The sequence below is a fragment of the Echinops telfairi genome, unplaced genomic scaffold, assembly GCF_000313985.2.
Source record: "Echinops telfairi isolate 266 unplaced genomic scaffold, ASM31398v2 ScPeMD7_7467;HRSCAF=8505_1, whole genome shotgun sequence".
In the NCBI taxonomy this organism is placed as follows: domain Eukaryota; kingdom Metazoa; phylum Chordata; class Mammalia; order Afrosoricida; family Tenrecidae; genus Echinops; species Echinops telfairi.
Genome location: NW_022111368.1, coordinates 34,869,371 through 34,883,628, shown reverse-complemented (window position 1 = coordinate 34,883,628; position 14,258 = coordinate 34,869,371). Strand labels below are relative to the sequence as shown.

The window sequence follows — 14,258 nt, the reverse complement described above, 5'->3', positions numbered from 1 at the left end:
TCCTGTTGGGAAACCATCAAGCAACTCACTCTGAGTTAGTTTACCCAATGGTATCACCTGGGAAGGTTGTCTCTGGTCACAGCGAATGGTTTCATAAAATAAGTTTGGCTCAAACTTCACTTTTTGTGATGACCAACTTAAGAGAACAGCAGGTGGCCATGAAATTTTGTTTCCTGCTCAGGAAAAATGCCACAGAAACTGTTGTGATTTTGAACACAGCTTGCAAGGACAGTGTTAAGGGAAAAGCTCATGTGTATGTGCGGGTTTTTTTGTTTGCTTGTTTGTTTCCTAAAGGTGAAATGTCTATCATGACCTCAATTCTACCTTACAAATCAGATCAGACCAGAGCATGCACACTGCTACAGATAAGAGCCCGCAACACAGGGAGTCCAGGATAGATAAACCCCTCAGGGCCAACAATGAGAGTAGAGATACCAGGAGGACTAGGGAAGGGTGGGCAGAGAAAGGGGGAACCAATCACAGGGTTCAATCTAGAACCCCCTCACAGGGGAACGAATGAAGGAAAAGTGGGTGAGGGGAGACAGAGGATGATGTAAGGTATCGAAATAATAATCTGTAACTTATTTGTGAGAGTGGTAGGTGAGGAGGCAGGGGGAAGAAGTAGGGAGCTGATATCAGGGGATCAAGTGGGAAGAGAATGCTTTGAAAATGATGATGGTGGCCTATGTGCAAAGTGCTTGACACACTGGATGAATGGATTGTGATAAGAGATGTAAGAGTCCCCAATAAAAGCATTTTAAAAAAAGAAAAGAAAGTATCAAAAGTAATTAAGAGAAAATTCTGGAAAGGAGAATTAAACAGAAAAAAAAAACGGTGAAATGTCAATTAATGACAACATTTATTCTAGACATCCAGCAATTTCCCAAACAGACAAAAATATTCACTCATAGTGCATTTGGGGTTCATCCACGAGGTCACACTGTTTGTTAATCAAGCTTTCTATTTAGAGCTTATGGAAAGATTGAATATTAGTGTGTGCCAAAAAAAGGCTTGATATGTGGCAGATGGGGGACTGGTTTTGTCGCCATGATAATGCTCCTCCTCACACAGCCAACTCAGTGTGCCAACTTTTGGCAAAACACAGCATGCCTCTCTTGCCCCACACCCCTGACTCATATGACCCTGCTCCATGTGACTTCTTTTTGTTTCCGTGAATGATGAGGGATATGAAAGGACAATACTTTGACAACATAGAAGAGGTAAAGAAAAATAACAAGGGAGCTGCTGTCAGCCATTCAAACAAATGAGTTTGAAAAATGTTTCCAAGAATGGTATCACAGATTTGACAAATGTATTAAGTGTAATAGAGACTACTTTGAAGGTTATAGGTTGTTTTGTAAAATAATTTAAATACATAGGTTTGAAAAAAAATCCTATTTTGAGGGGGTGGGAAGGTGTATACCCTCATACACCAAAAAAGAGAAAGAGATATAACAAACATTCAAGAAGGTTACCCCCAGTGACAAATACAGAATAAATCCCAATATGGAAAGCAAGAACAACCAAAAAACTGAAAACCAGATCAGGCCCAGCATGCATCAGAGGATATATAAACTGGCAAGCTTTTACCCGTTTAAATCCGGTTATCATTTTGATCTCCTATAGCCATCTCTCCCATGCACTCTGTTTGGTAACCAGTTTTGTTTCATCCCTCTATACTGGATAGAAGGAAATCAACAGGCTCTATTTCCTGGGTCGATCTCACAAATGTATGTTGAATTTCCACTAACATCCACAACCTTCTGCAAACCAGAATCTCACAATTTAGGCTTTGAAATGATTCCTCCTTTGGCTTCAGATTATATGATTTCCAATCCCTTGGTCACTCATATTGGTTATCCAAGGTTGGATCTATAAACTAGGTGGATGCTTAAGGATTAACTATTAAAGAGTTAATTCCTATCATTTGCCCCTCTTTACACCGGCAATGCTTAAAATATAGATCCCTTTTGAGACTCCATAATTCTGATGTTTTATCAGTTAAAAAAATGGTACTTGAGGCATAAACCACTCATAATGTTCTAACCCATTGATATTGTTATTTGAAGTTATATATTTAAAATTTCTCTATATAAGAATGTTGCCTCATCAAAGGTTCATGAGGGAAGGGGCATGGGGAGGGAGGCGGAAAAATGAGGAGCTGATATCAAGGGCTCAAGTAGAAAGCAAATGCTTTGAGAATGATGATGGCAACAAATGTACAAATGTGCTTGATACAATGGATGTATGTATGGATTATAAGAGTTTTATGAGCCCCCAATAAAATGATTTTAGAAAAAAGAATGTTGCATTGAATGACACAATTTTTGGAGTCAGCGCGCTGTGCTCCCCAGGGGTACGGCTGTGATTTCTTCAAGGCCGTTCAGAATGCTCCATGGGGTTATACAGTTTTCCCATGTTCTATGCATTGCCATTCTTCAATTCACCATTTTAAAGATGTTCAAGTGTTCAGTATCTCTGCTGCTAACATCTCCAGACCCTCTTTCAAACACTTAAACCCACACAAATGATTGTGTCATGAGAGTGATACAGTATCCCAAGTGGAAAAATTCACCTTCTTTTATTGAAAAAGAAAAGAATATAGAGTGACGTGTTTAGGGACAAGTATCTTAATGTCTCTCAGGGTTCTAAAAGTCTTGCAAACAGAAATACTGACTACTTTTTGTTGTGGATTATTTTTCAAGGGTGTGGGAGAAGTGAAGATCCTTTAAAGTAAACATCTTTCTCCAAAATAATGGTCGACATTTTTAATATGACCTAAGAAGATAAGAATAAAGTTTCCAATCATTATGAGGACAAACAAGCTTACTACCCAGAAAAATTACAAAAATTAATGTCTTCCTCTGGAGTAAAAGATAGGCTTGCTTAGAGACCATAATAAAAAAAATCACGGCTCCAAACTGATGAATATTAAATTATCTTTTCCCAAAAGAGATATTGAAGTTCTAATCCTAAATATCTGAGTTAGACAATTTGGGGGAATATAATTTTTACAGATATTATTCACTAAGGTAAGTGAATTCATACTGGAGCAGGGTCAATGGTTATACAATCTTAGTGATGTCCCTGGAAAGCAGAGAAGAGACATAGAGGAACACGGAGAAGGACAGCCGTTTGAAAAGGCATCTCTGAGCCAAGGTAGATTCTTGGGCCAACGGAATTGATGTGGCATCAGAAAGGATCTTTCCTTGGAGATTCAGAGTGAACTTGGCACAGCCAACACATTAATTATTACCTGAGATCTGCGATGCTGTATGACAGTAAATGTCTATTGTTTAAATCCACCCACCTTTTATATTTTGTTATAGCACTACTAGGTAACTATGGCATGCATCCTAATCTTTTAAAACAACATAATTTGGTTCATGCTTAAGGATACTAATGAAAGGAATAGTTCTCAGATTTTACTTTGCAGAGAAAATAGCAATGTAGAAATGAACCAATAGAGAACCCTATCACGTGGCAGGTGCTGAGGGTAAGCAACCGGGTTCTGTTCATCGAGAGGAGAGACACCTGGAGGCCCTGGAACCTGAGACAGAATGTCGTCTGTTAGGACAGGCAGTGTTTCCAGTCAAGGAAGAACAGCACAGCTTACAGGAAACTTGTAAGATGGACATGGTGGAGGTCAGTTAAAAAAAAATAATGGCAGAGTAAAACCCATTTCTGGGGTTTCTGAGACTTTAAATTTTTACAGGAGCTTAGAGATTTGATTCATCCTTTTTCCTCAGATAGAGGTCTGGTTCGAACTATTGGCCTTGTGGTTTACAGCCTAACACTTATCCCACAATGCTATCAGAGATCTTTATTTTTAATAATAGTTTTACTGATATATAATGCACATATTATAAAGAATTGCACAATCAGTACAATAATCAGTCTATTTCCCTCCTTTCTGCACTCACTACTCCTGCTCCCCATTTTCCACCAACCTACCCCCTCCATAACCCCTACAAACCAATGATCCAGTCTCTCTCTCTAGATACCCTCATAGCAAGGTAGGGAGACCAAAGAGGAACAGAAAAGAACTCTGCAAATAGTAGGGATTAAATATAGGACAGAAAGAGATGATGTTAAAGAGAAAGGAAAAATTAAATGTACAGTCTGAAAAAGGATAGTTAGGAAATTGATCTCTTTCTTCCACCCTGTGATATTGGAACAGAATTTAAATCATCTGAGTTTCAAATGACTTTCCCTCTGTCCCAGGCAGGGAGGCCGAACCACTTGTCCCTGAACCCTGGCCCTGGTGTCACTCACTCACTCCCTACTCCTCCTCCTTTGGACATCCTCCTCTTCCTCCTTCTGACCTCCTCTGCTCAGCAGTGCTCAGACTCCTGGAAGGTCTCTTTACCTGCCTTGCCTCTCTGGGTGGTGGGAAACTGAGCACGTGTGTGAGGCTGCAGAAAGGACACAGCCACCTTTGTCTTGGACAGGTTGCAGGTCTGTAGCGGGAAGAGGCTTTATCAATGACCATGCCCAGTGTGTACCAGGAATAAGTTCCTCTGATGCCAACATTGCCTTTTGCTTCCTCTGTAGGGTCTCTGACCTTGTCCCCTGGACCCTCCCCTGATCATGTGCCAGTTCGCCTCACTCAGGTCCTGCTATAAAATCCAAGTCATCCCTGGCCTGACAGCCATCACAGACCCAGTCTACCTGGTAAGTGGCTGCTGTTTGGGCTCTTCCCTTAGCAGCTTGAGTGGGAAGTAAAAGGTGGCTGACTTTCTCTGAGACTATAGCAATAATGAAGCCAGAACAGACTCAAAACTGCCTTTGGGGAATGGGGCCAATATAATACTCAAATTCTCAAGAATAGTGCTTGATGGTATTTGATCAGAAACCCCCAAAAAGGGAACAACAAGGAATGTAGTAAAAGTTCTACCTTCCACTTATCTGAACCTTCTTCCCTGTGTTTTCCTACAGAGAGTTTGAATTTGCCCCGTCAGCAAGAGATTTATTTACCACTACTCATCATGATGTGCACTAACTCATGTTTGATTCTGTTCTCATATCTGATGTTCCTGTCTCTGAGTCAAGGTAGACTCTTCCCACCATATCATTTAATCCTCGCGTCCTTCATCCTTTCCGTGTGTATGTATATTGGTACCTCTAAGAAAAATTTTAATTTATGAGGTTTGCTTGGTGATCGTTATTGATGTTCTAATTCCATTAAGATATATCATCACTGGAGACTTTAAGAGGTATTTACAATTACTACTTATCACTTAACTGTGGTCAAATCAATTCTGACTCAGAGCAACTTTGTAGGGCAGGGTAGAACTGGTCCTATTCAGTTTATGAGACTGTAAATCTTGAAAGGAATAGAAAGTTTTTTCTCTCCCGTTTCACAGTTGATTGGCTTAAACTACTAATTTTGGGGTTAGAAGCCCAACTCATAATCCATTGTACCACCAGGGCTCCTTAGGTTGGTCAAATAGATGTATTTATCTGATTAAATGTAGGTTAGCTTTCAGGTGTGGGTAGGAAGGTACATGGAAGGCAAGTCATGGGCGGTAATGGGATGGAGAACAGATGAGAGAGAGCCTTATATGTAGGAGAAGCAGAAGAAGCTCAAGAAAAGCAGACTTGAGATCTTGAAATGATGGAGAAGTGCTCAGTAAATTGAAGAGAAAAATGGAACTCATCTTGTTCACACCTCTTTTCTATGGTGTGATTATTTCATAGGGAGGCTTGAGGAAGAAGGCACTCGTCGGGGAAAGGCTGAAATGAGCAATCACTCCCTACCCATTCTGTATCTGTATATTCCTATAACAGAATCTCATGAATTGCTCACTAACCTCCCAGCCTTCACCATTCCCTATGTTCTTTATTATCCTTCCTTTCCAGGACTGGAGGACCAGACAGAGCAGCCCTCTGGCCGGATCAGTTGCCCAGAAGGCACCAATGCCTATGGCTCCTACTGCTACTACTTTACCCAAGACCATGAGACCTGGGCCGATGCCGACGTACGTAAGGAAAGTAGGATGGGAATGATGTGTGGGTGGTACACAAGAATAAATCATTGCCAATGAATCAATTCAGCATCACAGTGACCTTATAGGACAGAGGAGAACTTCTCCACAGGGTCTCTAAGACAGTGTCTCTTTATGAGAGTAGACATCTTCATTTTCCTCTCATGCAGTGGCTGATTGAAATGAGACTGTGAGTTGCTAGTGGCCTCTGAGGCTGAAATGAGATATGATTGCTTGTCTAGAGATTGTATTGCCAGTGGGAGTCACATGATGTAGACTCACCCATCTCCCCATCTTGTTCTTCTATTATGCACAATCACACTCAGAAGAATTTATTGTTGACAATATCATGTTGCCCTTTTTTTTTTTTGCAATTTCCACCTCTCCTCTGCCCACCACATGGAAAAGGGGTTCAGAAAGATAATCATTTTCCATTTAATACTAATCTCTTCTTTCTCCTGCCTAGCTCTACTGCCAGAACATGCACTCTGGTCACCTAGTGTCGGTGCTAAGTCAGGCCGAGGGCAACTTCGTGGCAGCCCTAATCAAGGAGAGCAGCACTGATGCCCTGAACGTCTGGGCTGGCCTCTACGACCCCAGAAGGGTGAGTCTAATGTCCTTCCCTTTCCTGGTGCCCAGGACTGGGGGATAAGAAAAAAATATCAGAGGAGGCATCCTATGACCCAGCGTTTATTATTATACCCTGTAAAAAGTACTACCCCGTGAGGTCTCAAAATGTACTGATATGATTCATGCCTGATATTAGAGAAATTAACTGAGTGAAGCATTCCCTTGGTGTCCTTGGCATTCATGATAATATAATTCTGCCTCCTTCAGGAAGCGTTTTTCTGTGCCCATTCTCACGGAATCTTGTTGCACAGGCTCCCTCTGCCAGTGTAGAGGGCAGGGGGCTGTAGGAGGAGAGCCCACTGTTGGCACTACACAAAATAACATCCTGAACACTTGTCCTGGGTACTCGAGAAAGTGAAGCCCCCAGAGGAGCTGTCTCTAATCTGCTGTTTGGGGGCTTGTATCAAGTTCAGGATCCTTACTGTTTCGAGCAGCATATTGGAATGAGACTGTGAGTTGCTAGTGGCCTCTGAGGCTGAAATGAGATATGATTGCTTGTCTAGAGATTGGATGCTACTTGACTGGGAAAAGTGAGGCAGAATATAGGCAGGGAAGGAAATAGTGTTCGTGGGTAAGCAACATTTTTTCCTCTGAATGTTTTTACCTATTCCTGGATGTGCACATGATATAATTTCTCTCTGAGCAACCTCGAATCCCGTTACACTTTGTTTCTTCTAGAACCGCCGCTGGCGCTGGAGCAGTGGGTCCCTGGTCTCATACAAAGCCTGGGCCAGCGGATCCCCGAGCACTGACAACCCTGGCTACTGTATGAGTCTGACTTCAGCGTCAGGTAAAATGCAGCAAACCCACTCCCAGCTAGTTACTGCCATCTACACCTGCTCTAGTTCTGGGGGCTGAGGATGGGGAGAGCCTAGCTTCTTATTTAGGTAATTCAAATGCTAGTTACTCTCTTTTCTTCTGAGGTTTAGAAGTCAAGAAAGAACAAAACGGTTTCCTGGTTTTCTAGTTTAACTCTTCTCTTTGGCTTACAGGTTTCCAGAAGTGGAAAGATGAAGACTGTGAAACAAAGTTCTCTTTTGTCTGCAAGTTCAAAAACTAATGACTGCTACAGGTGGATTTCTATGACTCCCCTGTTAGTTACCATAATGACACACCAAAATGAACTGTCTTTCGTCTCTAAACCGAACACTCCATCTCCTGATGAGTTCCTATCTCCACCCATATCTCTCCAGAATATTCCAATCCTTGGATCCCTGAAAAGTGAGAATAAACACATGTTTGCCAATTATAGTGTTTTGTGTATCTATATTTGCCTGGGGTGGGTGAGAGTGATTGGACCACTTTGAAAATTGTTTTTATCCATACCATTTTGTGTGTGCATGTTAGATTCCAGATTCCAGAATTTACTAACATGAAATTGAATCACAACTGATGAAGTTAATAAGATAGGACTTCAGTTACTACCCAGATATTCACATTGTGAATTGCAGAAATTTTTAGAACATGGGCGTTGAGATAAGTGGGATATTTCATTCTTTTGAATCATTTCCATACCTGGTATATGAAAAAGGCATAAGACCTTGACTGAAGTGCTAATTTAAGGTGCTTTCATTAGTATAATATGAATGAATGGTGATGTGTGTAGAATAACAACCTGACAAAATTCACTACATGGCATACTTTGAATGAATATATAAATTAGAATTTATAAAACATACAGGCATACATTACAATTCTTAAAATAGTTTGCTTATCTAAGTTGAGTAAGTCTCCACATATTTCCCTCTTGTATTAATCTATGCATATCAGGATCCAGTCTTTGCAATAGTCTGATTCAGGATTTAGAGTGATCATGTAGGTAAGGATGGAGGAAGTCAGTTGTGTTAGTCAGGGCAGACAAGAGAAACAAATACAGGGAGACTCATACAGGTATTGGAAAGAACCTTGTGATAGGTAGGTTTATTGTGCCAACCTGGCCAATAGAAACATGTGGGATTAATAAGGCCACAATTTGATTGGAGGGAAAAGAGATAAATGGCTCAACAAGCCCCACCCCTTGTTCTTTTGCTTTCTGGTGATCAGACCAGTGTGCAGCTGCTTTAGCTAGTTCTTTGCTTCAACTTGTGAGCTACACTGCCTTTAGGACAGCAAACCTGTGATTATGTTGCTACAGCATGAGGTTCCCTTGAAACCTGCTTTGCCACACTGATGATGTATACATGGCTTGAGCTTGAGGTTGGTGGGTTCTGTTGTTTTGCTTTGTATGAGTTTGACATCCCATCGGGCCTCATGTGCTAAACTCCAGAGCTGCTGACTGTTGGTGAACTGCCCTGCTGTTTTCTGCCTGTGGCTGGATTGTCTGCATTCTCTAGGGAAGACTTAGCTGTCTACTTCCTTGACCTTGGGCCCAGCAGCCCACGTGAGCTGAAGGACTTCCAACATATTACAGCATATTAACTATTCCATGGATGTAAGTTGAACTGAGGCCTGCTGTTTGGATGAATTAGCTGTTATATTCCTTCATGATATATATATATCGTGTGTGTGTGTGTGTGTGTGTGTGTGTGTGTGTGTGCGTGTGTGTGTGTAAAGTGTCCTGGTTTTATTTCTCTAAAGAACCCTGTCTAACACAAACTTTATATAAAAGAGCAATTGTATATTGAGAAAACATCCCAACCCAGTCCAGATCAAGTCCATAAGTCCAATATTAGCCCATATGTCCCAGACCAGTCTATACATTTCTCTACAGACTCATGCAACACATGCAATGGCTCTGCATGCAGGAAGATCACAGGCCAGTGGGTGGGAAGTCTTATGGAGCTACTGACGATGGAAGCATCTCAGCGCTGGTGTGAGTCTCTGGCGTGGCTCCTCCAGCTGCAGGGCTCTGGCTCCATCAGAGTAACTCCATGTGGTTTGTCAACAGGAATGTCTCACAAGAGATAGTATGTGTCCTACCTCTAGGGAGGAAGACAGGAGTTCCCGGAATTGTTAGGAGAAGGCCATGCCCACACAGGGGAATCATTGGCTATGACCTGATTTTCAGGCTAGACTCCACCCCTTCCTCAAACTGACAGTGGATTATGCATCTATCGGCCACATCAGTATAATATTTAATCTGAAAACAAAAACAAATAATAAAAGAAAACAACTGTTAACTTTAAATCAAAAGCCGGATCCATACTAGAAGCTTAAATAGTTTATCTCTTTTGATGTTGGAAATATTTTTCTTGAAATATTCCTATGGATTGGAGTTACAAATAATCGGATATGGAGCTAATAAACAAGGCCTTTGCTCCAAAACATCAGTGCTTTTCTCTACATTGCAATTACTATTTACTAAGCATCATCTTATCAGTCTCTAACTTTTATTTTATATTCTTTTTATACATGTATATTTATTATAAAATGATTGGCAGCATGCCATAGTGTTTAAAAGCACAGTATCTAAACCCAGTGTATTTAACTTCAAAATTGGCTTTGTTACTTTTTAAAAGAGGTATCTTTTAAAATGATTTTTAAAAATTTGGTTTTGAAGAATATTCCCAGAAAATCTATAATAATCTAGCCATTTCTGCATGTACAATTCAGTGACATTAATTAAAACTCTCTATTGTGCAAACATTCATGCTTCCTTTCTGAGTTGCACCTCCCCCATTTATATAAAGCCTCTGTCCCCTAGGTTTCCTTCCTAAATTTTTAGATTTCTGTTGGTATTTAACCCAATAAAATTAGTTCTTCTGCAGGCATAATGCTTGAGGTGGTTGCTTTTTACTTGTTAATTTCAACTGCTCTTTAGTTTTTTTTGTTTTGTTTTTTAGTTTTATAGATTTATTTTCAAAGGGCAAAACACTTACGACAACTTAAATACAAGCCCAACAGAATTACTCTAGTAAAGTCAGCAATGATGCTGATAGGCCACCTTACTTCTAGACAGTCGCCAGAGTCACCCCAGTCTTCTCACAGGGAAGAAAGGTGGTCTGATACATTATTCACATGCATCCTTCTTATCTGCAATGTAATCTACACTTGCTTGTGGATACATTAATTTTTCCGCATCCTTATCTGGAATTTCAAATCTAAATTCATCCTCCATGTCTGATATAGTTTATTGTGCCAACCTGGCTGATAAACACATGTGGGGTTAATTGAGGGGCCGAGGGATAAGTGGCTTGATGAGCCTCGCCTTTCTAGTTCTCAGGTCTCTTGCTTTCTGAAGGTTGGATTAAGGTGCAGCTGCCTTAGCCAGTGCCCTGCTTCAGCTGGCAAGGCTCACTTCCTGCAAGATATTCCTGAGGATAAGCCACATGGACCTATTCCGATGCAGCCCTGGGTGCTGGAGCAGCCATGTGGAGACCCTTGCCAGCATTGAAATGTTTACACTTTCACTGACTCAGCTTTCCTCCTGCAGTCCAGCATCGTTGCATGTTTTGTGAGATTGTGGAAGACTTTCTGGGTTGGTAGCAGACACATGGGTTAATGTTGGACTTGTGGGCTTGGGCAGAACTGAGTCAGGATGTTTTCTTGATGTGCACTTAACCCTTATATAAAACTCTCTCTTATACATGAGTTTCTGTGGATTTGTTTCTCTAAAGTACCCAGACCAACACCATGGCCATGATAATCTCCACTTGTTCCAAACTGTCTAAACCCTGGTCTTGGGAATTCACTGAAAGCTTTTCAGGGTCAATCTTATCATAGAATTTCAAGATGTAAAGAACATGGTCCTTGATTCCTTCTAACGTCAATGGTGGTGCATTGTTGTGCTGGCAGCACAGCTGTGTGACTCTACCAGGAGCCTGCACGAGCATCGAGACCGACTGCGGAGCCCTGAGATTCATCCGGTTCCCCAAAGGGAATAGAGTGGTGCTGAGTGGCCGGGTCATGACCAAAGTGGTGGCCCGAGGCAGTGGTACAAAGGCCGCGGGGAGGCAGCAGACACAGGTGGAAAGGACACGGGCCGCCATGGCTACATCAACCCAGGATGCACTCTGCTGTTTAGTTTTAAGAAGACTACAGGAGTTGTTTTTTATTTAAAATTTAAAGATTCCCTCAATGGTTCACCCAGTGTTGATGGTTTCTGAAAGTCTGTAGTCATGGAAATTTGTAATTTTATTCTACATTTTATCACTTTGGGGCAAGATTCTTCTCTAACATCTTTCATCAAAATACTCAGTAAAGGTAGCTGGGTACCACCTAGTTCTCTGATATCGTGGCAAAGTAAGGAGTTGTGCTTGGTGGCAATGAGCCATCCATTTCATCTCCTCATTATTTTTTCTTTCATTCTTTTGTTTGTGCTTTCTTACTCAGTTGGATCACTTTTTCTTTGTAATTGGCACAAATATGTATTTATTTCAGTTGGTGGACCAGCTAGCACTTTTTAAATTTACTGTCATAGTCAAGTAAGACCTTGGAGTGTTGAAACATCTCAATTTTTATCCCATCAATTACCAGAGCCTTATTCATGTACCATTTCCACATGAGCACAATTTTCTAGAATTCCCATTTTTCTCAAAATTGTTCATAGTACATTATGATTTATACATTTGAATGCCTTATGTAAATTAATTATGTATATCAATAAAACACATGCGAACATTTTTATGGTAATCCCTTCTTCGAACCAAAATGCATCTGACACTAGTCATGATATATCTTGTTCCATGTCCTATTCAGAATACAGCTTGACTTCCTGGCTGCTCCTTGTCTATTTACTGCTGCAACAGTTGCTGAATGATTTTTAGGAAAATCTTAACTTGCATGGGATATTAAGGACATTGATCTGTAATTTCCATGTTATGTTGGATCTCTTTGCTTTGAAATAGGAACAAGCATGAATCTCGTTCATACCTGGTAACTGTCTTCCAGATTTGAGGCATAAATTTGTGAGTGTTTCCAGAGCTTTATCAGTATTTTGAGATATTTCAGTTTATATCCCATAACTGACATGAACAACTGATGGTCTATTATGTTACTCAGTCAGCCCCTGGCCTGATTTTGGATGATTATATTGAGCTTCTTGGTCAACTTTTTCCACAGATGTAGTCATTTTGGTTTCTATATATTTCAACTAGATACATCCACATTTATAGTCTGTTGATGTTTAAAAAGGTATTTTATATAAACATGTTGTTGGTCTTGTAAAATCTATGTTACTATCTCCAGCTTCATTTACATATTTTCTAACTACTATTCCTTCCTCTTTGTTTCCAACTTTTGCATTCCAATCATCAATAATTATCGATGGATCTTCATTGCATGTTTGATCAATTTCACTTAAATATCTTCTAAACTAATAATTCTTCATTATTATAAAACAGAATTCCTCTTTCCAAATATCATTCTAAACACAGGTAGGGGAGTTTGATTTTACAACACATGATTTAGAAAACACAATTCAATCTGTAACATTCTATATTTTAGCACCCCATAATTCTTGTCATTCCCACATATGAACCACACTTTCACCATCATATCATCCAATGTTAGACAGGTTTCTCTAGAGAAACAAAAGCAGGACACTAATAATTTTATATATATTTATATAGATAGATAACATAAGAAATAAACAGCTAATTAATTAAAAATCAGTACAAATGGCTCAGTGCAACTGAGTTCCGTGAGATAGCTGTGAGACACTGGCAGTCCTTCAAGTCTTGAGGGCCGCTGGTAGTCCTCTGTAGAACAATTCAGGCTATCTGGCCACAGGCAGCAAACAGCAAGGCAGGTCTCCTACAGTCAGCCAGATGACAGGGTCCGACAGTCCCCAGCTCAAGAGAAGTATATTCCAGTAGCGTAGTGAAGCAGGTCTTGAAAGAACCTCAAGTTACAGTGAGATAGTGCACAGGTTAGGTGTCCCACAGGTAGTGTAGCTTGCAAATGGAGGCACAGAACAAGCAAGGCAGCAGCATACTGGTCCAATGAATTAAGAGTAAGAGACAAGGAAAGTGAGGCTCACCGAGCCATTTGTCTCTCTGCCCATAAACTTACCTATCACACAGCCTAAAATCTTAAATCAACACCTATACAAAATCTCATCATTGGACTCATCTAAATCAAATATGGGTGGGATTTTGTGCATATTATATTATGGGAAGAATTCATTTCCACCAGTGATCTTATAAAATTTAGAATACAAATTATCTGCTTCCAAAATAAAGTGGAGAGACAAATATGCACAAACATTCCCAATAAGAAAAGGTATTATTGGAGGAAAAACAGGAGTTATGAGAACTAAACATTCCAAACACCAGTGTTACCATTAAACTAAGTCTATTCTATGGGAATTGAGTGGTGTTCCTGAATTTAAATGCATACCATAGAGCCTATTTTATTAAGTCTTAAACAAAACAAAGAAAAGACAAAAACAAAGCAGTTGGATGAGGGAGCCCATTAGCATGAGGTCATAATAGTTTCCCAAATGCTTATGGTCAAATGGCTAATTATAGGGGAGGGGATCATCACAAAATCATGATTGGTGACAGATCAATTTATCAATGTCATAGGCATGAGCTCAGAACAGAAAAAGGACCACAATTAAATATATACCCAAGTGCCTATTAGAAAAGTTTACACGATTGATTCTGAGACCCTCAGGACATTCTGAGGAATGAGTCATGACCATGGAACCCTGGTACACCGTTGTCCATGTCTAAGCATCTTGGAAGATTTGGGCATTTG

The 14,258-nt window shown here is 40.4% G+C and overlaps 2 protein-coding genes across 2 annotated transcripts; one reads left to right on the top strand and one right to left on the bottom strand.

The window, feature by feature from the left end:
• Positions 1-4,988: 4,988 nt before the first annotated feature.
• LOC101651003 (lithostathine-1-beta-like) lies at positions 4,989-7,677 on the top strand. The gene is made up of 5 exons (XM_004713849.1): positions 4,989-5,052; positions 5,863-5,981; positions 6,454-6,591; positions 7,296-7,407; positions 7,610-7,677. The coding sequence occupies exons 1-5, from the start codon at positions 4,989-4,991 to the stop codon at positions 7,675-7,677; spliced, it is 501 nt and encodes a 166-aa protein (XP_004713906.1).
• A 2,889-nt stretch (positions 7,678-10,566) lies between these two features.
• Positions 10,567-11,545, bottom strand: LOC101658197 (acyl carrier protein, mitochondrial-like). Its single transcript, XM_030888502.1, has 2 exons — positions 11,192-11,545; positions 10,567-10,674 (listed from the first exon to the last, which is right to left on the bottom strand). Exons 1-2 carry the CDS (start codon positions 11,543-11,545, stop codon positions 10,567-10,569), a joined length of 462 nt encoding a protein of 153 aa, XP_030744362.1.
• Between the last annotated feature and the right edge of the window lie 2,713 nt (positions 11,546-14,258).

Coding starts and splice junctions, on each gene's coding strand:
- LOC101651003 (XM_004713849.1), top strand. CDS start 4,989: ATGATGTGCACTAACTCATGTTTGATTCTGTTCTCATATCTGATGTTC. Junction 6,592..7,295: donor GCCTCTACGACCCCAGAAGG/GTGAGTCTAATG, acceptor TGTTTCTTCTAG/AACCGCCGCTGGCGCTGGAG. Junction 7,408..7,609: donor GAGTCTGACTTCAGCGTCAG/GTAAAATGCAGC, acceptor TTTGGCTTACAG/GTTTCCAGAAGTGGAAAGAT.
- LOC101658197 (XM_030888502.1), bottom strand. CDS start 11,545: ATGGCGGCCCGTGTCCTTTCCACCTGTGTCTGCTGCCTCCCCGCGGCC. Junction 10,675..11,191: donor AAGTGGAGATTATCATGGCC/ATGGTGTTGGTC, acceptor ACTATATCAGAC/ATGGAGGATGAATTTAGATT.